The sequence below is a fragment of the Botryllus schlosseri genome, chromosome 16 (assembly GCF_051294905.1).
Source record: "Botryllus schlosseri isolate E-star chromosome 16, Bs_hap1, whole genome shotgun sequence".
In the NCBI taxonomy this organism is placed as follows: domain Eukaryota; kingdom Metazoa; phylum Chordata; class Ascidiacea; order Stolidobranchia; family Styelidae; genus Botryllus; species Botryllus schlosseri.
The window spans coordinates 11,561,774-11,585,056 of NC_137251.1; the positions used below are offsets into that span (position 1 = coordinate 11,561,774).

At 39.8% G+C, this 23,283-nt stretch overlaps 2 protein-coding genes across 3 annotated transcripts in view; both read left to right on the forward strand.

Moving 5' to 3' along the window:
* LOC145459480 (integrin alpha-X-like) overlaps nt 1–23,283 on the forward strand; it is a 48,503-nt gene that overhangs the window by 16,351 nt on the left and 8,869 nt on the right. Inside the window, exon 10 of one of the 2 annotated variants that reach the window (XM_080338131.1) lies at nt 438–4,312. The exons of the other annotated variant lie outside the window; for it this stretch is intronic. Within the exon in view, the coding sequence (XP_080194257.1) occupies nt 438–619 (182 nt within the window). The 3' untranslated portion in view covers nt 620–4,312. Of the gene's footprint in view, nt 1–437; nt 4,313–23,283 lie in introns of those variants that run through there. 2 annotated transcript variants of the gene reach the window in all.
* Nucleotides 4,381–22,584, forward strand: LOC145459486 (integrin alpha-1-like). Its single transcript, XM_080338143.1, has 11 exons — nt 4,381–4,541; nt 4,694–9,137; nt 9,599–9,663; nt 9,772–9,896; nt 12,249–12,363; nt 14,540–14,705; nt 15,135–15,192; nt 19,349–19,491; nt 21,527–21,632; nt 21,841–21,958; nt 22,100–22,584. Exons 2-11 carry the CDS (start codon nt 8,932–8,934, stop codon nt 22,222–22,224), a joined length of 1,227 nt encoding a protein of 408 aa, XP_080194269.1. The 5' UTR covers nt 4,381–4,541; nt 4,694–8,931; the 3' UTR covers nt 22,225–22,584.

The window sequence follows — 23,283 nt, forward strand, 5'->3', positions numbered from 1 at the left end:
TAACTAAATCCGCTTTTGTAATTAAATATGAAAACTGATGTATATATATTCTGATAAGCCAGTAACATTTGAGACGCACGCATATGCACAAATCCAGACAGGATTTTATATAGTGTTCTTCCTACTGAAATGTTACAGTACACCCTTTGTGCCCTGGTAACTCCTCTGTATACAGCTTATGAGCTATGAAATTATACCGATCATAAGATTCATCCTACCTATCTACTATTGACGATATATTATGTATTAGATATAACTTTGGCATCATGAATAACGTGGCCCTAAACATCTACGGGGATGCCCCTCAAGCGACTGTTGCGCGATTTTAGGCATTTATGTCGATATATAGTCGTCGTATTTACATAAAGTCGTACATAGCACATGAATGCAGTGTACTTCACTTACTTCAGCAATATAACACTCCTTATTTGTAAAAGGTGGATCGGGAAACATGTCAGTAGCGTCGTACCAGCTGCAGCTCTCTCAAACTGGATTCACAATAATTTCCTCTCTGCTGGTAAGAGTCTCGACCGAGTCGTTGTGCGTGCAGCGTGTACGATTTGAAATTGTGATTGTTTGGATGATTGAAAACGCAATATTCGTTGATACGCGACCGTAAACCACGAATCGTTAGCTGCGCCTCGTTGGCAAATCGTGGAACCGTCCTTGATCATCCGGGCAAAGGGTATTGCTCGGTTTAATCGTGAAAATCATTCGGAAAACACTATTTGATAAAGGACTGTATATCGTAGTTGAGATTATGTTACTATCCGTCATTTCGGTCGTGCCAGGAATTTTATATCCGCTGTAAGAAGGTTAGCCTACACATCCATCGAATACGTCTGGAACAAGGTATCAGCCAACACAACTATGAATATGGTAAGTGAATGTAATTCAAATTTTCTACATAGGTCTACTTATTGCACGCATATGCCTATACGCACTATTAACGGATATCGCGTATGAAACCGATTTTCAACTTGGCATGGAGTACAAATCAGGAAATAGGCACTTTTTGGGTCGAAATTCCGCTTTCACGCCCATTCCAACGGTTGAAAACAAGTGAAACCCACCAATTCGTATAGAGATACATCCTAGAGGCGTGGCGGGAAAATGCCCGGCCTTCAGGCAATTTTATCGATGAAATTGTTGGCTTCTTGTGAAGTTATATATTCGACTGTTGGATATTGCTAAGGCGACTCAATGGCAGTTTATACATCTTCTGTCAGCATCATAGTGCGATATTTGTTAAACTATAGTAGCTGGATTAGCCTCATACGTTCATGTCAAAGATTGTCGCTAACATAAATCTCTTGTGAACATGAGAACCAGAGGTGGTCAAGGTAGTCAAGAAAGCTACTCAAGTAGAAGTAGAAGTACCGATGAAAAAATCTACTTAAGTACGAGTAGAAGTGATTCTTCTATAAGTAACCTAAAACTACATGGAGTAGAAGTAGAATTGATTAATTATAAATCTACTCAAGTAAGTAAGTAGTTGTGATAACGATCGTAATTCGTTCGCATGGATTGTAAAAAGATGCAAATTGAGCTATGCGAAAGGTGCCGAGCTTGATTCATATTGATGTATACCAGGAGGTATTCAATTTTCGACAGCATAAGCATTCATCCGCATCATGTGATGAAAATGATAGTATTGATATGGAAATGCGGATACTAATCCTCTGTTTAATCGAACAGCATGTTTTAGAAAATATCATGGTTTGGCGAACTCCCCAATATTATAAGGCCCGTAGTTTAGCCGAAGAACAATACGGAGAAGTTGTATAGGATACGGTGTAATCACTTTGTGCGATTAGTAAACGTTAATAAAAAATATGGTGGATCGTAAAAATGCCATATTGTGTAGCTTTATTTCCGTAAATTAAAGGCAATGCTACACTTGCTTTTATACTTCAACATGTATGTTATCCAAACGAAATAACTGATATTAATTAGAACTCAACGTATATGATACTGGGAATTGAAAGTGAAATATAAATACTACTTATAAAAGCGTAAAATGTATTTCATGTCTTTAGTCCAGAAAGTTTCAAACGTGGTATGCTAAAACAGCTCTAAAACTACAAAATAAAGTTAGAGTTCACTTTTCCGGATTGGGACACGCCATGGACTGCTAGATTACGATATGATAAGTAAATGCTAGATTGCGAAACATCTGTTTCAAACGTTATGATGAGTCATAAATACTGTGATGAAATATTTCATATGGGCGAAGGGCGACAATGCGGTGTGAACGGAACCCCGCCAACCCACTACGTAAATTATATTCACCGATACTTTCGTGAAGTTATACTGGATACTCCGTATCACTGAGCGCGAAGCGCGACGAATTTTCTGGGCTTTAGTCAACTTTTATGAAAATTAAATGTTGATACTCCTTGAAAGCAGTCCCGAAATTCCTCAGGCTATCTTCCTGATTGGAGGATTAAACCACTTCTACTTGACAAATTGAAAATAGCTAAAAGTAAGTAAGTAGATCGCAAAATATTACGAAGTAGAGGTAGCGAAAATCAGATCTACTTGAGTAAGTACCAGAATTAGAGGAAAACTACTTGAGTACTTCGAAAAAGTAGAACTACTTCGTTACTGACCACCTCTGATGAGAACGCTATCCCAACACAAAACCTATGTGTGAATCAGGTAATGACAGTTCAAAGTACATCCAATAAGTAGCCGCCACAGCTTTGCAGAGTATAGGTTTTATAGAATAGTCAAACATTCGACCTATATACTAGCAGCTTATCCTTAGTCCGAGTCGCGAGTCAACTGCGGTTCTTATAGTGAGCTTTTTGTCATGAGGTGTCGTGATAAATAAACTCATCAAACAAGGTGACGAGTGAGTCTGCACATCGAAAACAGTTCTTCGCATCTCCCGATTCACATACTAAGCGTCGAGGCGGCTATATCCATTCCATTCCCAAAATTTTCAATCTGTCCATCACCATTACAAAGAAATTAATACCGTTGCAGTTTTGACGCGAATTTCTGACTAGATCATATGGTAGTCATCATCGGTTTTTGTGACGGCACCCGCTACCGTGATGCGATAGGCCAAGGGTTGCATTTAAAACAAAAACTAATTCAAAACAAGCATGTTTAAAACAAAGCCCTTGTTTAAAACATGTTTTTCTTTTTTTGTTTTGTTTTAGCGATGACGTCACGAATATTCAATTGTGACGCCACGGTGGATTGGCATTGATAATTGAAAATATAGGGTAAATATGGCTCCTTCGACGAAAAGGGCTTCCGATCACTGTCATGAACAGACCAAAATTATCTTTAACCAGGACTACATCGTTATGCAGCATTTTTACGCTCGGCGGTCATCATCATCAGAACACCCATTTCGTACCAATGATCCATATCTACATGGAAAAACTGTTGAACCAAAGACGATTTCGAGGGCTCCGGCCACCCCACATCGCATACGTCGACTATTTTGGGTGCAAAACGTCCGTAGGCTCATACTTAGGGTTGCATTTAAAACAAAAATCAATTTAAAACGAACATGTTTCGAATAGACCCTTGTTTAAAACATGTTTTTTATTTTTTATTTTTATTTTTTAAGCCATGACGTCACGAATATTCAAGTGTGATGTCATAGTGGATTGCCATTGACAATTGAAAATATAGGGTAAATATAGCTCCTTAGACGAAATATCATCTGCACTATTGCTGTTGAACTGACTATTTTGCGGGTTCCAACCATCCCATATCGATATACATCGGCAATATCGGGTGGTAGTTGTCCGTAGTCTCATACAACATGTTTTTTGGAAAGTATTTAAACGATTATGGCATAAATTTGCAATTTAAAAAATCACAATTTTTTTCAAAGGCCAGTATTTAAAACATTGTTTAAACATATTTTAAACAGAGTGTTTGAAAGCATCATTTGTTTTGACTGCAACCCTACTTCTAATGGTTTTGCGGACGTATTTACACAATTAGGGCATAATTAGACAACGTTTGAAAAAAAAACACTACTTTGTTTTTTTACAAAAAAGGCATTTGTTTAAAACACTGTTTTAAACAATGTTCTTAACAAAGGCCTTCCAAAAATTTGTTGTTTTTGTATTGTTTTAAAACACGGCTTGTTTTAAATGCAACCCTAGATAGGCCCATCACAGTCTTCCTTTTGCGTAATCTGAAGCTTCACGGTGGGCTCCCATATGCATTTTGATATCGCAAAAGAGAGAGAGGTTTTAATCCCGCTTACATGGTATCGTTTTATTTTTGCAGCATTGCCTTCTTTCATTGGACCAGTCTGCTGGTTAAGTCCATCATCAAAAATGATGTATCAGGATCTACTTTACAGTAGGGAAAATTAACTATGTTAAAGTTGATATCAGCTCATTATATCAACAATATTATCAGATCAAGACACCACAGGACTGCGATACAATGAAAAGACAGGAAGTCGTCGAAATTACTCGAAATAGTCTTTGAAATAAAACACCCATCTGCACCCGCTGATAAAATATATAAGACTGCTGCAGTTATACGGGGTTTGCGCAATCGTAAGTATTTCTGTGACACTCATTTCCCTACCACCTGGTGGTAAAGGGAAAATTCGATATTCCAATTCATTCCGCTTCGCCTCTATACAAGCTTGAAACTAACGCCAAAGTATTGAATTGTAAACTCTTATAAATGTCTGATTGATTTTCAGAACAAAAATTGACTTCTTCATGCTTTCCAATGGCAGTATTCATGGTCGTTTCCTGTTCGTATTCAAGCTTCAACAGAGGACGACCATTTATCCGAGCGTCATACACGTGCTGTAATCATGGATCTTGGGATATGCCGTTTTATGCTGTCCTACATGCAGTGGAAATCGTAGACTACAGTACTTCGTTGGACAGCAGAATAACAACCTTGCGTGTATAGCAACGAGTAATTGAGTCGTGGAAAAATGACGTTCGTCGTCACAGTATCATAGCATCTAATAGTGACACCAGAAACCTATTGCTTTTATTAGAACATTCCATATCACAATATATACATTGGGATTGTTCAAATATGACTTTTTTGAAATTGTACTGGCTACTTGATAAAATTGTTAGGTTACCCCCCAAAAAGCTGCACACCAATTTTGGTGCCATTCCAACCTACGGAGGCATTGCTGTGACAGAAAAAAGTTTGGGATATATTTAATAAAAATGAATATATTTTTTTCAGATTTTCCTGGCTACTTCATGAAGATGTTAGGTTGTCCTAAAAACGATGCACAACAAATTTGGCATCAAAAACGTCGTTTCTACTGGTTCGAATCGAGGCTAATTTGTTGTGCATCGTTTTTTCAGAAAATCTAAAAATGTCATGCGTAGCCAGTAACATCTGAAAAAATGTATATTTAATTTTTTAAATAAGTCTAAAACCTTTCTGTTTTAGCAATGCCAATATAGGTTGGAATTGAGTGAAAATTGGTGTGCAGCGTTTTTTTTAGGTAACCTAACAATTTTATCAAGTAGCCAGTAAAATTTGAAGAAGAAAAAAAGTTATTTTTAAACAGCCGTAATATACATATCTCTTCGGCTGCAAAAGTACCATATCGTATTATTATTGATGGTGATGGTGCACGACATTGATTATGTGGTCTGGTGGTTGTTTTCGCAAGACCCGGAAGTCCATTTGCTTAATCAATCCATGCCGATTTCTAGTATGGCCCTCTGCCATTGGCCATGTACATAGTACAGGGTTGGGCAAACTACGGCCCGCGGGCCGCATGCGGCCCGCCACACCGTTCTGTGCGGCCCGCGAGAGTCAAAAGAAACTTTTTAAAAATATTGATAAAATCCGTACTAAAATCGAATTAATGCAGGGACTTCAATAAACTTTTTCTTAATATATTTCACCATGATAATTTGAAGACAGTGGTTCTAAAACTGGGGTGCGCCCCCCTCCACTGACAAAATTTTTCGCGCTCGGCGTGATTCTCATTCACGTCATGATTGTTGCTGTGTATTTAGTCTAAATTTCATATTGAAAAATTCCTGATCCACATTCGTAACCTCCCGTGCCATCTAACTATCTGTTAGGTTTGCTAGCACCCTATAGTTGCGTTTTGTGATATGACGATAAGGGTGGTGCGAAATTTTTCACCATCATAAGCGGGGCGTGTCTCAAAAAGTTTGAGAGCCACTGTTTTAAGGTAAATACTTCCTTACTTTATGTTTAATTTCTGGCGCGACAGCCCGATCTCAAGGCCCACGCAGTTTGAAAGGTTTCAACTATATACTAAACATTACAGAAATCCTAAACGAGATTGATGTAACTCGGATAACGAGTGGGATTTCATATTGGCCACTTCAGTTTTAATTATTTCAGTGATGTGCTTATACAAACGATTTACGCGTGTCTTAGGTAGATTCGTTCTCTGTATGCGTAGAATTGGGTTATTTATATTTTATCCACACATCGTAGATGCGTGTTTGAAGCTAACATGGTTATGATGCTGTGAGTATTGTGTGTCCTGGAACTGAACCAAACGTGGAATTAGTAAATCTATGAACAGATCGCTGCTCATAGATTTAAATTTCAATCCTGTTCTAAGAATCGGGACAACCGATTTTCATCTATATAGTTTTGACAAATTGGTTATTGAGGTCGACCAGCCAATGAAATCTCGCCATGTTTCTGACGTGTGTACGATATCATCAAAGCAATGTTTGTTTTGTTTCAAATAGGAACATATATAATCTCCATGTCCTCACTATATAATCTCAATTTTATATAGTGCGGCCCGCGAATGAATTTAGATGTTGAATGCGGCCCGCGAGCTCAAAAGTTTGCCCACCCCTGTTATAGTATAACCTGTATGGATATACAATGATGATTTGTTCGAGACGCTCCCTATATCCGCACAATGATGGGTGGCGATGAAAAGATAGAATAAAACTGCTGTCGATGTCGGTCAGCAATTTTGAATCAGCAAGGTCGCAACCATCAACAGATTATTTATTCCATTGTCTATCAATAGAAGAGATACCATTTGAGGAAGTAACATACCTGGAGTTTATGAATCAATCGAAAGTCAAACTTAAAATAGCGCGATGTCATCTAGGGAAGCAGGAAGTCGTGATTGAGTATAACAAAACAGGAGAGAGCGTCAGTTGTCATTAGATCTTTGGTAGCCCGCTGAGCGCCATGAAAATAAGACCGGGAGTCGGGATTTCATCGTGTATTTGCAAATATAACCTGGTAGCTCCGAAAAAATATTCCACCATGATTTTTTCCCCATAGGAGCCAGGGAGCCTAAGTGCTTTTTGTTGCTGGCAATATCTAAATTATAGTGAGGTAATCCCATTGTATATGTATGTTACTCGTGCGGAAGCTACCAGAAATATCTTAAAACGAATCCGCGCGCGACGGCAGAAAGGAATTCTATTATCTGTCAAGGTGTTTCGGGACCCGGATCCGCGAATGTTTCTACAATATGAAAATTTTCGTCCACGAATATAACACGTCAACTCTGTGTAAATGGCACAAATCGCAGAGAGATTGAAATAGATATCACTTCTCGGGCTAGAGACCCGCGGTCTATGTTGGAGGATAATGGCGGCTGGAATATTTTAGGCTTAAATTCTTGAATTTATTTTAGAACTTGAATCATCTTGTAAACTATCTCTATTTTACGTCTAGTTCAATTGACTTTCATAGTTGGTAGCCAGGGGACCGGCAGAAGAGAAAAAAATGAGACTGGTACCAGGCCAGGATCGGCTATAAAATTGCGTGATATATTCCCTAAAATGTGGCAAGGAGGAAACGATTTCAGGTACACGTACAGCCCAACGTGCGAAATATCATTCTGAAATCCTTGGCGTTTGGGTATGACGTCGCAAAATGTGTGTTTGCGACAATAAGGGAGAACGCGCCAACTCTGCGGTGAGGAGGACATGGCGTTTGTTATCACAAGATCACAGGAAACCTATAGCATCTAATTTAGACTCAACAAATTCAGAACGATGATGGCGACAATACGAATTTCACAATTGGCATAGTCACAATTTCACAATCGGCAAAATTTCAAAAGCTGTTCGCTTGCGATAAAACCCGTTGATGCATGTCAGTTTTTGTACGTTGAATCCAGAAATGTCAAATAAAATTGATGATTAGGTCTAGTTTGAGAGGTAAATCACTTTTTCATATTTTATCGTGGATCCACCTATGCCAAGTCTTGGTGCAGTCCATTGAATACAAAAGCTACAATTTACACTGTACACACTGTACTAATTGCGTGCGTTTATATTTCAGTTAAGCATTATGCATGCAGACGTGCCCGAATCATGTGATATGTTGAAATAGAATTGGAATACTACCTCAGAAGAGTGTGTGGTGAGCGTTGATAATATAATTCACTGCGCCACTGAATTCACATCGACGTATAATGCTAGGGCTCCCGTGCGGATAATTTAACTGTCTAATAATGTTCATTATGAGATCGGAGGCTTTGGTTATATTATCCATAGTTAAATCACTTTCAGTTCGAATGAATCTTATAACTGCGAACTCTTGCTGATCATGCTGCATAACTTGCTGATTCCTCGATTGTAACCGACCATGGTAATGACATCGATGTCACTTCTGTCTCGACTGAGGCTTCGACATATTATAATTCGAACTGTTGAAGAGCCATGAGACCGACGAGGTTGGTGAAGCGTCTTACTTCTCAATTGGTAGGTCGTGGATTCGATACCTCGACGGGTCAGATCACGAATATACTTGCAAAACTGGAATTCACGTTGGTGCGGACGAAAGTAACCTATTGTGTCTTACCTAAAATCGAGAACCAAAATCGGCCATCGACGCATGAGAGGGCATGAATCATCTCTTACATAAATCATGTTTGACATATGACTTTGCTAACTCTGAACCAGCGTTTCTGTATATAGATCTTGATATCACGCTATGCATATCCCACTTTTTGCTAAACTTTGTGCGCCTACTTTAATACTAATTTGCCTGCGGGATGCAGTGAGCTTCAACGTCGGACGGAACAACGCAGCGATCAAGTATTTGACGACGGCTCAAAATCAGAGTCAAGCCGGTTCACAAATATCAAGTACCCGTTCGTCATTTTATGGATATAATTTGAAAATCACAAACCGCAAAGAGTAAGATTTCTGTTTTTACGACTTGTTGGTTGAGAACGTCCATACCTCTCTAATGAAATCTGTAGGTTATGTTCTGCGTGATAATTCTCTTTACTACTTTACCTTAAAATAGGCCGAACTAATAAAAGTACCTGCTTTCGCCAATTTTATATCCAATATGTAATGTGACATTATAAGTGGCTATACTGACTATCGCTGCCTGTTGCAGCCTACCAATCCTAAACATTGCCCTATAAAGCTGGTTACTACTCTAGATAATTACACAAATTTAGTTTCCTGTAATGTGGTTAGCAAGTAGAATCGGCCTATGATCCAACTTGAGAAGTTCGTTATTATCGATGAACACTGAACAGTGAAAAAAGCATCGGTTTCATCAGATGCTATTAACAAGCAGTATCGATCAATGACGATGAGTCGGTAACTATATCGTGTGGCCGAATATTGACACGTTATGTTTTCAGGCTGATATTATCATCGCCGAAATCGATATATCCACTGTTTGGCGACGCTGAAACTGCAGCATCAGGTACGAAAGTATTTCATTTTTCTTACGGCATAAAAAAAAAAAATAAACACATAATGAAGGGAATTTCATACTCTGTAATGCACACATCGCGTCAACTTCATTTTAAAGGAACCTTCGGTGAATTCCAAAAGTGCGTTATCGACTTCCAGCGTCCAGATACGTGCAGAAGACTCTCCATGCCCATGCCGAATCAGACCGTATTTGCGGTAGATAGCAAGAACGATACGATCAGGGTGACTTCTCTTCACGTTAATAGTAAAATGCATGGATGATACTAATATATGTTACCGCATTTCCAGCAGGAATATCTAGAGCAGGGGTGGGCAAACTACGGCCCGCGGGCCGCATGCGGGCCGCAACACCGTTCTGTGCGGCCCGCGAGAGTCTAAAGAAACTCTTTAAAAATACTGATAGAATGCGTACTAAACATCGATATAATGCAGGGACTTGATTAAACTATTTCTTATTATATTTCACCGTGATAATTCTTAAACTGTGGTGCGTGAAAGCATCAGAAGTGGGGCGCGAAGCCGAGCTCAACTGAAAAATTTTTTCGCGCACCTCGGGATTCACCGTCAACTTCATATTTGTTGCTCTGTATTTAGTCTGAATTTCACATTTAAAAATCTCTCATCCATAGTCGTAACCTTCCATGCCATCAAACTATCCGTTAGGTTGCTAGCAACCTATGGTTGCGTTTTGTGATATGACGACAAGGGGGCGTGAAATCTCTAACCATCATAAGGGGGGGGGGGCGTGTCTTAAAAAGTTTGAGAACCACTGTTCCAAGGTAAATACTTCCTTTATTTTTTATGTTTAATTCCGGGCGCGACAGCCCGATCTCAAGGCCCACACAGTTTGAAAGGTTTCAACTGCTAAACATCACAGAAATCCTAAACGAGATTGACATAATTCGGATCACGCGTGGGATTTCAGATTGGCAACTCCAGTTTTAATTATTTCAGTGATGTGCTTGTAGTGATTCGCGCGTGTCTTAGGTAGATTCGTTCTCTTTATGCATAGACTTGGGCATTTATATTTTATCTACACATAGTAGAATCGTGTTCGAAGCTGACATAGTTATTATTCTGTGAGCATTGTTTGTCCTGGAACTGAACCATCGGTGAAATAAGTAAGTCTATGAACAGATCACTGCTCACAGATTTAAGTTTTAATCCTGTTCTAAGAATCGGAACAACCGACTTTCATATCTATAGTTGTGACAAATTGGTTATTGAAGTCGACCAGCCTATCAAATCTCGCCACTATCTTTCTGACCCGTGTACGATATCATCAAAGCAATGTTTGTTTTGTTTTAAAAGAGCACATATGTTATCTCCATGTCCCCGCTATATAATCAAATACCAATATTGCGTTTTGGTTTATAATCCCATTTTATAAAGTGCGGCCCGCGAATGGATTCAGATGTCGAATGCGGCCCGCGAGCTCAAAAGTTTGCACACCCCTGATCTAGAGACTCTGGATATCCCTGATTGGAAGTTGCGTATTATTGCGTCTGTTGTACAAGTTTTTTTGCTGGTGACTGCAGCGGACTTGAGCGATTGCTGTAATAATTTTTGTACTGTTCGATGGAATAAGCAGATAACACCAGGTTTTCTAAATTAAAAATCTGTTCTCTGAATACGGAAGGATGCAATATCGTACTAAAACATCAACCAGACCACAATATACAGTCCCTTGGACTAGGCTACTCACGCAAAACAAGTTACATTTTAACTATTTTTTTCAAAACTGTATTATTGTCTACCGCAGTTCGATATCACGCCAAAATTAGGGACCATAAAATAAGTGCTAGGGTCATGAGTGAGAATATACACTGTAGGGATCTGCAAGATAATCAGAAATATGTTGAATTCCACATATGTGCCCCAACCAACAAAATACAACCTCGTCTTCAATACCTCACTATATTATAGTGGCAGATGACAGATTGCATTCTGCCAAAAGTTGAGATGTTCCAAAGTGCAGCTTTTAAAGAGTTAGGCTCGTCATGGGGTAGGGTGATGGTGCGAGTCGCCGGAAGTGGAAGCAATTTCATAATTTCACAGTAAATAGAATTCATAGAAATAGGCTTCGACACCTGGCTCATAGTGAGATACTATTTTGGTTATTTTCATTTCACTAAAGCGATAAATTTCGGCATGGACGTGGACGGGAGTAGCTATTCTCATATGGTATTGTGACACCGAACCCGGCAAATTTGAGAGAAATCGCAGTGGGTCTTCAACTTGGGGCAGGAGTGCGAAACCGTCTGTTGATATGCATATTTGGTCTTATCCGAGCCGGGAATTCCACAGTGGCAATAATTTCTCTTAAATACCTCAATCGATGCCCCTTGCAAGAAACCTCGCTTTGATACCGAACCCGTCCACAACATTATGGTTTAACTGATGATCATTGACGCATGGCGAAAGCATGCAAAAAAGATGCGGCTATCATGAGGTATATAAAGACTAAGCTAATTTTATATAGGCTACATATGATTACACGGAATTGGTCAAACTGCGAAAGCTAGTGAATCTCAAAAAGGCATGACAATCAGTAAACACAGTTCTTCTCGGTAGGCATGTGCGCCCGCAGCAGTTCTGGAATGCGGCGATACCAGTCAACTCCCAGGATTTTGTTATGAGAGCGAGGATAACAGTGGGGAATGGACGTTTTTAAAGGCAATTATACCGGGTAAGATAGAGCGTATATTTTCTACCGGTTTTACACACTCATCGCTCGACCAACGCCACACAGTTATTTGCATGCGATCGTTAACTATCACATTTTCAGACCATTTTGTTTGGGCTCAGCTGAAGCGCATTAAATTAGGGATTACTTATACTTTTGTCACAATTCAAGTTTTTCGTACAGGGTGGTAGGCCTACCATTAATTAGTGAATTCACCAGTGATTCCCAAACTGTGTGCCGCGGCCACTATCGTGTGCCGTTAGACCCGAAAGATTTTAATCCAACTTAATAATTTTCGCGCGATTCAAGGAGACTTGATGTTTCGATTTTCGTATGGCATTGTCCTTACAATGTCAGCCCCACCTCAAAGATGCAAACTGCAAACGAAAATGTTGCGTTCCACTAATGAAGTTTTTTCTGGTACGTTTTGGCGATTGTAATACATATTGTGATTCTAATACTGACAATCCTGATGGGCGGGCAAGAAACAACAGCATGCATCAAAGTGAGTGAAAAAAAAACCCAAGATGTCTCATCGTTAATTATGTGCCCAAAATTTCTGAAGACACCGAAAAAATCGGAAAACTTGGTTTAAGAAAGGATAAGTATTTGACAGTAATATGTAGCAATGTACTACCAATATTATCGACGAAACTAATACATGAAAATAAAAAATCTTCGCCATCAGCGCGACCAGACAGTCAATTCCAATAACTTTTCACAACAAGAACGCCTGCGGAGGTGTTCTATTTCTACAATTAGAAACTTTCATGAACAAGGAATTTAACGAACTAACGGTGATGGCACAAAACACCACAAGGGCTGTCCCCAAAGTTAAGTCCCCCAGTATATATTTTTTCATAGGTATTTGGCGTCCAGGTGGTCCCTTACGACTGTTCACTGGAACGCGGCCGTACGCTATATATATAATCGAAATGCGTCCGTGAATAGCAAAAAGGTTGAACAATGAACACCCCTGACTTGGGGGCTTCGCTAGGAATCTAGTCACACTAAATCATGCGAGGTAAAATTTCAAGTAACGTTAATCTGATCGAAAACTTCGTGTTAATTTAGGAAAATCCGGTTAATCCTATCGTAAGCACAAAGATGGATGATGAAGGGTCTGTCATCTTCTAAATCCGATTTCATGATCGGCTCCAAAGCAATAATGTAGGGTTATATCGCCGTTTGCAGCATTTCCATTCAATAGAATGGCGTAATGCGGACATGCCGTTGCTCATTACATTCAGGACTGGGAGAAATAGAGCACTTATGAGAGATTCGATCCCGATCGAGTGTCAGGATTCGGGTCGAGTCCAGTATTCGATCACCCCTTATTATATGACGCCACATCAGGATGTAACACTGCTTGAATGTTTAAATTAATATGTATCTGTTGTGTAACTATATAACAAATAATACTATAGTTACCCACATCAAAAATATTTTAGTGTTTCTTGGCCATACCTATTTGATAATACTTTGTGGTGATGCTGTGGGTGGATCACACTTTCACAGGAATGTCGTCTCCACGACCAAGCGCGTATTTGTTCTACAAGTTTTGCGTGTTGAGTGCTATCGATTGAATTCCAAGGCCCCCACGGTGGGATACACTTTTTCAGGAAAAATAATTCTTAAGGACCCAAGGAGTGTATATATAGAGAGATATGGTATTCTTTTTCGCCTGCACCATCGAGATGCTTTGACAAGGGAGTTGCGATACGGCCCCATGAGGTCATCTAATCTGCGCCCCCGTTTTTTCTCCTCCATGCTATCCGTGATTGCTGAGCGCCTAGCGGATACTGCGGATACCAATTTTCGAGTCTTTGGTATGACCCGGCCGGGGATCGAACCCACGGCCTACCGCTCGAGAAGCCGGACGCATAACCATTAACACTATCTCGCTTGGTAATTTCGGTGCATAAAGAATGCCATCTCACACTACTCGTCTATGGTTGGTACTAGATTCAGGTTCCAGTACTCGAATAACAATGCCTAGCCCCTATTATAATACAACAGTTTAGCAGTACGAGCCCAGCCTGCCCTGCTAATCTGCTATCAATAATCTGCGGTATGGGAGATTATTATTCAATAGCATATCCAGAAGTACAAATAATTATATTGAATACATGCATGAGTGTTTTCGCTTTAAACTATTTGTTTGATATGTGTTACATAGAATGCCCAAAGCGTATGCAGAAATTGGACATCATATTTCTGTTGGACGGATCAGGGTCAGTAAGAAGTAATTTTGGGGATATCAAAAGATGGACGCAAAACATGGCGGCAAAATTTGACGTAGAGAATGGAATTAACCAAATTGGGGTTGTGCAATTCTCTGATAGGTAAAGTATTGTCGTTGGTTGACCATATTCTTGGCGTGAAAATAGTTTCGTTCCTAAATACACTATAAATTGGCAACGACAAACAATATACAACACGGGCACAGACCCTACTAAGTACTAACCGAATATACCATAAAGTAATGATCCCGAGAAGCGTGACGACCTTGAAATGTTTTTAGGTAATTGGATAATTTCCGTATATATTTTTAATTTCGTATTCAGATAAAAGTCAGCGCACCTAAATGTCCGATTTGCCCAATCCAGGTTATTACCCACTGAGCCAGAGAAAATATCGGGTTACTTGTCAACTTAGCACCCCTAGTGTTTTGAAAAACAATGAAAACATAAAACATTTTTGAAGATGGACGTATGTCGGTAGCTACCACTACTATTACGCAAATACCTAATGATGTTCTAACCTTTTAACAGCATTCACATTACAACCGAAATCGAACTGGGATCAATCGAAAACAATGCAGAGCTCAAGGTAAGCTGTTATTTTTGTGAGCCCAATACCATGTTAGGACTGCACCTCATTATCGGCATAATGTCACGATGAAAGATCTTACTATCTTTACCTACAGATCATCGGATTTTCCCAATCCTTTATAGGTCTAATGCAGACATTATGTGATCCCTTACTCCACCACATGGAGTATCATCGAGTTGTGAAATTCGCATTCCTAAAATTTACGAACCTTATTCAATATAAATAGCAGCATTTTCTCTTAAAATAACAGATCTTCACGTGAATCAATAAGAAGCCTGTACACCGTGTAAACACACCAGCACCCCCGGGGAGCGGTTTGGATTTTGAAGGGGCAGCAACACTCAGGGGTCGATAAGGGGGCACTTACACTCTTCAATGGGGGGCCTTAAGTAATATTGTGTAGCAATTTAGAACGAGTAGTAGTTATCATATGGATATATAGTTCCTAGTTCGACAGCAGAACTATAGTTTTGTTTATCCTAGAGTTCTTTCTGCAAATTTACTTTTGACAAAATTTATGAAATCTAGTCATTCATGAACATCGATAGAAAATGCGAATGCAGGTTTCACAATTTATTTTTCGTTCACTCATCTTGACGACAGGCGAGGCACTCCCTAACTTGCCTCCCCTGATCCCACGTTACTGACGTATCACACCTTATACATTGGGTATGAACTGCTGTAGTGGCAATGTTTGGCTCCACCTACACATGTGATCATGGGTACTCGCATTTAAAAAGAGCATCAAGACGAACATACGATCTCCTATAACTGACGAAAGTATCAAATTTTGTATGAAGCCTAACCTCAGCAGTTATAATTGATAATTATAATTATAATGATCAACCAGACTAGAAAGCCATCGCTAATACCATGCAACACCAAAAGACGCATAACCTGAAAATAGAGTGTGAATAATAGATTTATACTTTTACTGTTGTCTACTTTTACTGTTGTCTGTTGGACATGCAAATGTTAATTGTCTTAAGCTTCGAAAAATCACATTCCCGTCACTGTGTTACAATTAAAACGATGTAGCTCGCGAAAGATCTACGTAACGTAACTCAAGTGCTGCATGCTTAAATAAGGCAACCAGCATGATGATTAAAGTACGAGTTTTTACAGACCCCTCTCCAGTCCCCTCTTAACCGTACGGGTAATTGCATCACTACCCCTTTATACATCCGATTCGCAAACGGTATCATGCGTTTCACGAAGGAGCCAAAATTAATTTGTTTCCATCAACTTTGTAAAAACCAACAAGTGTTATTAAAATCATTGTGCAGTTATTTTCTTGTCGCGTGAAGTGCGAAGTTTTTTGTTAAGGAATCAAATTTGTCAATGTTAATAATTATTTTATTGCGATGTTGCTATTTCGTGACCTCAGGTAATGATTGTCGCTACTCGAAAGACATAGGAATAGATCACACGTACCTGATTAAACTAAAGGAAAAATTCTTTCTCAATTCGCATTTCAACACGGGTCGCATTTGCACAGCGCGGTTTTAAATTAGGATTATTCGGTTCTTGAAAATATCAATATCGAAGGTTCCGACCTACATGCGGTGATAATTTTGGGCCACGGCGTTATCGCCAGTGATCGTGAAGTCGAATGTTGGCCAAACCTTCATATGTCTTGGTGTGTCCTGGCGCAGAATTGGTCACTCCCAAAATGCCGATGATGCACCGCACCCCTAGACTCAAGCAAATTTCAACTGCCCAACGCGATACTCTCATAATTGCGAATACTGCGCATTGTTTACGGAACTGGGTATACCAGGGTTGCAACCAAGTCACAAGGTTCCGAGACACAAGTCCATCTCACTTTTATAGTTTTGACTCGAGTCAAGTCTAGTCATTTTCAATTCAACACCGAGTCAAGTCCGAGTCCAAGTCCGAGTCCAAGTCACGCAGCAGAGTGAAGAGTCCGAGTCATTGGATTTTGACTCGATTCCGAGTCCAAGTCATTGTGTTGACCGTTCAGTTCCAAATAAATGTCATGTGAAATTCACTTTTACAACACTGCTCGGTGATATCGAATGCTTTGCATTCATAATATACTAATTTTCCTCACTTTTACCAGTTTCTGTTAGCATTTTCAAGAACCAGTACTGATAGACGAAATTACAGTGTGATATCTTCATAATTCTTCGAAATTACAATGAAATGCATGTGTTGCTAGACCCAGTCTCGAGTCATGTGACTTGTTCCGAGTCATGCGCAATGACTCGAGTACAAGTCGAGTCAATACACAAATGGACTCGAATTGAATCGAGTCATTTTTCATTTTTAAGAAAATGACTCGAGTCAAGTCGAGTCACCAAAAAATCGCGACTCGAGTCTGACTCGAGTCGAGTCATTACAACCCTGGGTGGGGTATACGTACAATAAAACCTATAGTGACACAAAAGCGCGCGTAGCGCGACTCAAATTTAAAATTGAATCACTGGTCAACACAGAAATTTCAGTTTCGACTTTGAATACTGATTTGGAGTAATTAGGATTCGCTGATTTTGAATCTGCAAATACTTTTTGGTCAACACGTAAGGATTTTGAGATACGTAACATAACGAGAAAACAAAGTGAATTTTTTAATCAAAAATATAATTTTTTTCTAGATTCAATCATATAATTGTATCATAATTTATGCCATATCTTGATGTTTGTGAGAAACTAGACGTATTCACAAATATAATATATGCATGTATGTTTTTCGAATCCATAAACCCAAACCGGAATTGGATGCAAAATCATTTATAAAATATTGCCAACAAATTTTATCTTCAATGATGTTCTGTAGTATAAGGCTTTTGGAATACCTCTTTCTAGACTCCAGCGATACGTCTGTCAACATGTTACAGTCCCACCTCTCTTGGTAGCGCACTTTCATTGTTTTATTGTCCTGTATTAAACGCTGCACGCGCTACTCTCTGACATTGCCAAGGTTTTGGTAATCTATCGACATGGCTATGCGGAAAGTGAATCTTAATGATCAAATTGCAACTCAGAGTTTGAAAGCGGACGAGTAACTCTTTCAACATACTTTCGTAACAAAATCTGTCGAAGCTTTAGCTTCCTCTGAAGACATAGATAGATGATATAAAATTTGTGTTTAGTAATAGTCGAATTGTAGGTCCATTGGATATTCCAGCCTTTTATTTTTCTTCAGCTACCCAGGTAACTTCAAAGTTCAAGCAATTTAGGGCCTAGGGGTGAAAATGTTTCTTGAGGGCTACACATTTCTATATTTCGATGTTGCTGTTTGGCTCTTGAATCCCAATAGCCAATAATGCAGGGATGCTTTGTTTATCCAGATTGTTGACCACGCAAAAAGTAAATCATTTTCAAGTCCTCACAGATTGGCCAACCATATAGCTCATATTTTATTTGGTCAAATCAAGCTGGCTGTTTTCATATTCATCTCGGAGTAACTGAGTGTTCTATGGAAATGGGCCAGGTTTATTGCCATTACGAAGTTTTAGTTCAAATTCAGCTCAAGTATCGTGCAAATATTAACTATAGGCTATGGCTATAACATCATACTATTTATGTAGAAATTGTGAAGCTTCAATTCAAAGCGAATTCTGTAGCTGCATTTCTTGAAATGTCTTGAAAGTCCCTCGCCGTTGATTTGATATGAATGAGTGCCGAGAAACCATTTCCGCAAAGATAGGTGGTGGCGAATGTAATAATAACGCGTACCGCTTCCGACGACACCTTTGGGTATGATCGCAACATATATGGTGCGAAAATTGAGAAACAGATTTTTAATGAACATGGTCCAGCCTAGTCATTTCCATCTATTAGCCCAATTTGAAGTTGTTCTGGAATAGCGATTATGTATATCACAGGAGAAAATGGATTTTAGAAAACAATTTTTAACCAAAATCCCAACTAAACATCTTTGAATAGCGACATGTTTGTATAAGCAGGTTGGTGGCAATTTGGCAATTGAAATGAGTTTGCGCAGTAGTAGTCTCAACGGCCATTCTATTCATGTCAGTCTTGAAGTTTTAGCAGCTATATAGAGAAATTGCCTCATGATCTCTCTAATATATAAAAATACAAATGAGCATCAAACTTAGACCTGCTCAATAAAAAAAAAAGAGAGAAAGAGGTATTGCGACTGATGTAACGCTGGTGACATTTTCAGAGAAAGATCAGAGCAATCACGCGTCGCGGTACGTATACTTATACAGCGGCCGCTCTTCTGAAAACCCTCGAAGACTTTGGGCGTGCTTCCCGATGGACAGACCGCGATACAAAGAAAGTGATGGTAGTTTTGACTGACGGCGGGTAAGTATGAGCATGATCATTGATCATGCATACAAAACTTCAACATTGAAAATAACAAACATGAACGCAAGGATGGCACTTATCGCCTCAGTAGGATTGCGCATATACGTAATACGGACTATTGAGAAAAAAGTCCGTGGACATATGAGCATGCGACACTATAGCATGCGACCCTTGGGCATGCGACAATTTGGCATGCGACACATGAGCAATTGAGCGTGTGGGTTAAATTACGCGTTAGGGGTGAATTAGGGGTTGATTTAGGGTTGGGTTAGGGTAAGGCTTTGGGTTAGGATATGTATAGGGTTAATTTCGGGGTTATTTTCCGGGTTAGGGTTAGTTTTTGGGTTATAAAGTCACATGCTGAAGTGACGCATGCTAAAGTGTCCCATGCTCAACTGTCGTTTTCCATTGTGTCACATGCTCCTATGTCGGACTGCCTTAGCAAAAGAGTCATTGTGCACTTGGCGGCCTAGATTTTAACATATGTGGAGATATGCCTCGCGTTATTGCAGTAGACTACTTAGTAAAGTCACGGTTATGGTCTCGCTGTCCATGCAGAAGGGTTGAAGACCGACTATACAGTTATAAGAACTGCCCAAGTATAATTGCGATATCCAGAGGATACACATCTTTCAAAGGTATAAGGTCACACGTAAAGCAAATCGTAAAGTCCAGGCAACTAATACTAAGGACTGCGGATACAACTACGATATCCGTAAGAAGCGGGAAATTATCCTATGACAGGGTTGCCATATGTCCGGAATTTCCCGGACATGTCCGGAATTTCACTGCTGCGTCCGGGAGGAATTTCTAAAATATGCCTAAATGTCCGGAATTTTGAAGGCTAATTGAAGTAAGCTTATAATTATTTCTTAAATCAGCATAAACAGTATTATTTTGGGCAGATTTATGTTACATGTGTCATGTATGAAGGTTTTAATATGAGGACTACCACCCTCGCAAAAACTGCTTGCGGTCAAAAATAAATAAAAATAACATTCATTTACAAAAATAAGTATAATTGTAATCGCAATTACAAGATAACGGTATATTCACAGAGTTGGTTCACGCTGTTTGGATGCTTTATTCAAAGTTAGTGGTTCTAAGTTGGGGGTAGTTGCCTTTATTCTGGGGTTAGCGAATATGTTGAGCGTACTGACCTTCCAAAATAGGGAGTGAGTAAGTCTGGGCAAATATGCCGACCTGTAATACTAATCAGCTCATCAAATTTTGAGATGGGCCACGAAACATTTGCAAATTGGAAATGGATTCGCGACCATAAACGGTTGGAAACCACCGGATTTGCGGTGTTTATATAGCTCTGTGGTGCAGTGCGCACGGCATTAGGCTGAATAATAATCCTATCGGCGTGACATGAACATGACTTAACGATGCACAATTACGTTCCTTGCATTTTCGAAGTCATCATCCTCCACCAGCTCTACCGCTAACTCTGATCATGTGGGCGGAGAGAGGATCAAAATTATATAGTAATATATGGAATAACTAATATTATTGACATAATTCATTCAAATCATTTAACGGCCAGATGCATATAGTATGCCTCCAGAAGTTGTATCGATGACCATACGGTAGGCTCAAGATCAGTGGTTATTTGGGCGGTAGGGGCTGAAAAAATGTTGCTCCGACCCTGGTTACCACTTACAACACACAACCACACACTCCTGAACCGGATCGTGACCACCTCTAGTCTATAGACAAAGCTTTGCTGGTGTGACGTCATATTGATCGACAATGTACTCATACCTCAATTTTAAATCCGATAGTGGGTGCTAAAGAGCTTCCGGAATTTGTCCAACAAAATATGGTAACCATATCCTATGATAAAAACTGTTCAATGATAAAAGATGTAGTCGCTTCAAAATTTAGTGTCAGCGGTTTCGTAGACATGATTTCACATCGATCCAGCCAACATTGGGAGGAAATTAGAACACCTGGTTCAGTTCGATGCCGCCATGTAACGATAGGTTTTTAATCATGACATCATTCAACGGATGCATTCACATTATAGCGCAACTGACAAATTGCAGCTAGATCATGCAGCCAAGAGAGTGAGATCACAAGGAATAATTCCGTTTGCCGTCGGCGTGGGGTCATTTAACAAAACACAGCTCCAAGTAAGTTCAGCGTGAATATGGGAGTCTGCATTCGGTGTAAGCGTTCCGTTCGGAAGTAGTGCGTAATACAACACCGCCGTTAATATAGGATTGCAGGAACATTGCGCGACCTTGCGTGAATGACTACGACAATCGAAACATCCTGAATAACCGTAAAAATCAACAAGTAACTAGCCTACCTATTCACATGGTGTGCATGTAAATTCAGATGATTGCAACTGGCGATTACACTTCAAATGAACGAGTCTTGAGCGTTTCGAGTTTCAGTGGATTGGATAGCATCGTGACAAAATTGTCTGATCTCATTTTTCAAAGTACTCTGGAAGGTGAGGTATTTGTAACAGTTTTTTAAAATTCAAGTTTCGCCAACACATCATAGGAATATAGAGCTAATATCGATATACCTCAAACTAAGACTAACTGTGTTTCCATGACCACCAGTATAAAAGCATTCTTATTTCCGAAAGGTGGATCAGGAAATATGTCAGTAGCGTCATACCAGCTGCAGTTGTCTCAAACGGGATTCGCGATAGCGTCATCACCGCAGGTAAGATTCTCGATTGAACCCTTGAGCGTGCAGCGTGTGATGTGAGGGTGGATGTTCGAATGTTTGAAAACGTGGGGTTCGTTGATATGCGCTGCGCGAACCACCGGCGGAAGAGTGTCCAGGTTCTATTTATAAATCAACTTGTTATCGCGCTGTCGGCAAACCTCGAATAAATGATGGTGTGAAAAACAGCCTTGTATACCAGTCCAACGTTGGATGCCGAGCAGAACATCCTCCGTAACATCACATTTGGGTGAGGATGGCCATTTGTTTTCGAGGTAGTTTTTCGAATGGAGCTCCGGTCGAACGTAAAACTTCTATCGCGGTAAGTAAATTTGTGAAGATTTTTGCATATACTACTGTGTCTGCTATAGGGCGAATCTGTTACAAAATTCACTCGTAGACACTTCTATTATGTTCGTGCATTTACGTCTTAGTGTCGTACAACTCTTTCTTTCTATAGGATTAGTAATTACAGCCAATCACTATTTCCTCGTGTGTCGTGCTTGTATTTATGCCCTGTGTTCTGTTGTCTCGTGGTCTTTCGTTTAACTCAGTGGTTCCCAACCTTTTTCGACTCATCGCCCCCTTTTCAAACTCCACACCGATAATCGCCCCCCAAATATTGGGAACCGAAAAATGGGCATACAGATTGAAATCACCGGCGAGTTGACTAAGAAAAAAGGTCCACTTTTCGGCTCGACCTCGAAATTACACTTTTCCAGCTAAATTTTGGTGAGTTGACTAACAAAAAAGGTGTGTTTCTCCGACTTGATTCCCAAAGGACCGTAAAAGCACTTCGTCAGCCCCCCTCCAATACGTTGGTCTTGACCCCCTACTCCATAGGGTGATAAAGCAAACTTCTGCACCCTTCAGACTCAACTCCCACAATACCTCTTTACCGCTACTTCTCAGCACAAATTGTTAGACTCTTTAGTTAGTGCAGTGGTTCCCAACCTTATTCGACTCATCACCCTCTTTTCAAACTCCACACCGATAATCGCCCCCCAAATATTGGGAACCGAAAAATGGGCATACAGATTGAAATCACCGGCGAGTTGACTAAGAAAAAAGGTCAACTTTTCGGCTCGACCTCGAAATTAC

Coding starts and splice junctions, on each gene's coding strand:
- LOC145459486 (XM_080338143.1), top strand. CDS start 8,932: ATGCATATCCCACTTTTTGCTAAACTTTGTGCGCCTACTTTAATACTA. Junction 9,138..9,598: donor AAAATCACAAACCGCAAAGA/GTAAGATTTCTG, acceptor TTATGTTTTCAG/GCTGATATTATCATCGCCGA. Junction 9,664..9,771: donor CGCTGAAACTGCAGCATCAG/GTACGAAAGTAT, acceptor TTCATTTTAAAG/GAACCTTCGGTGAATTCCAA.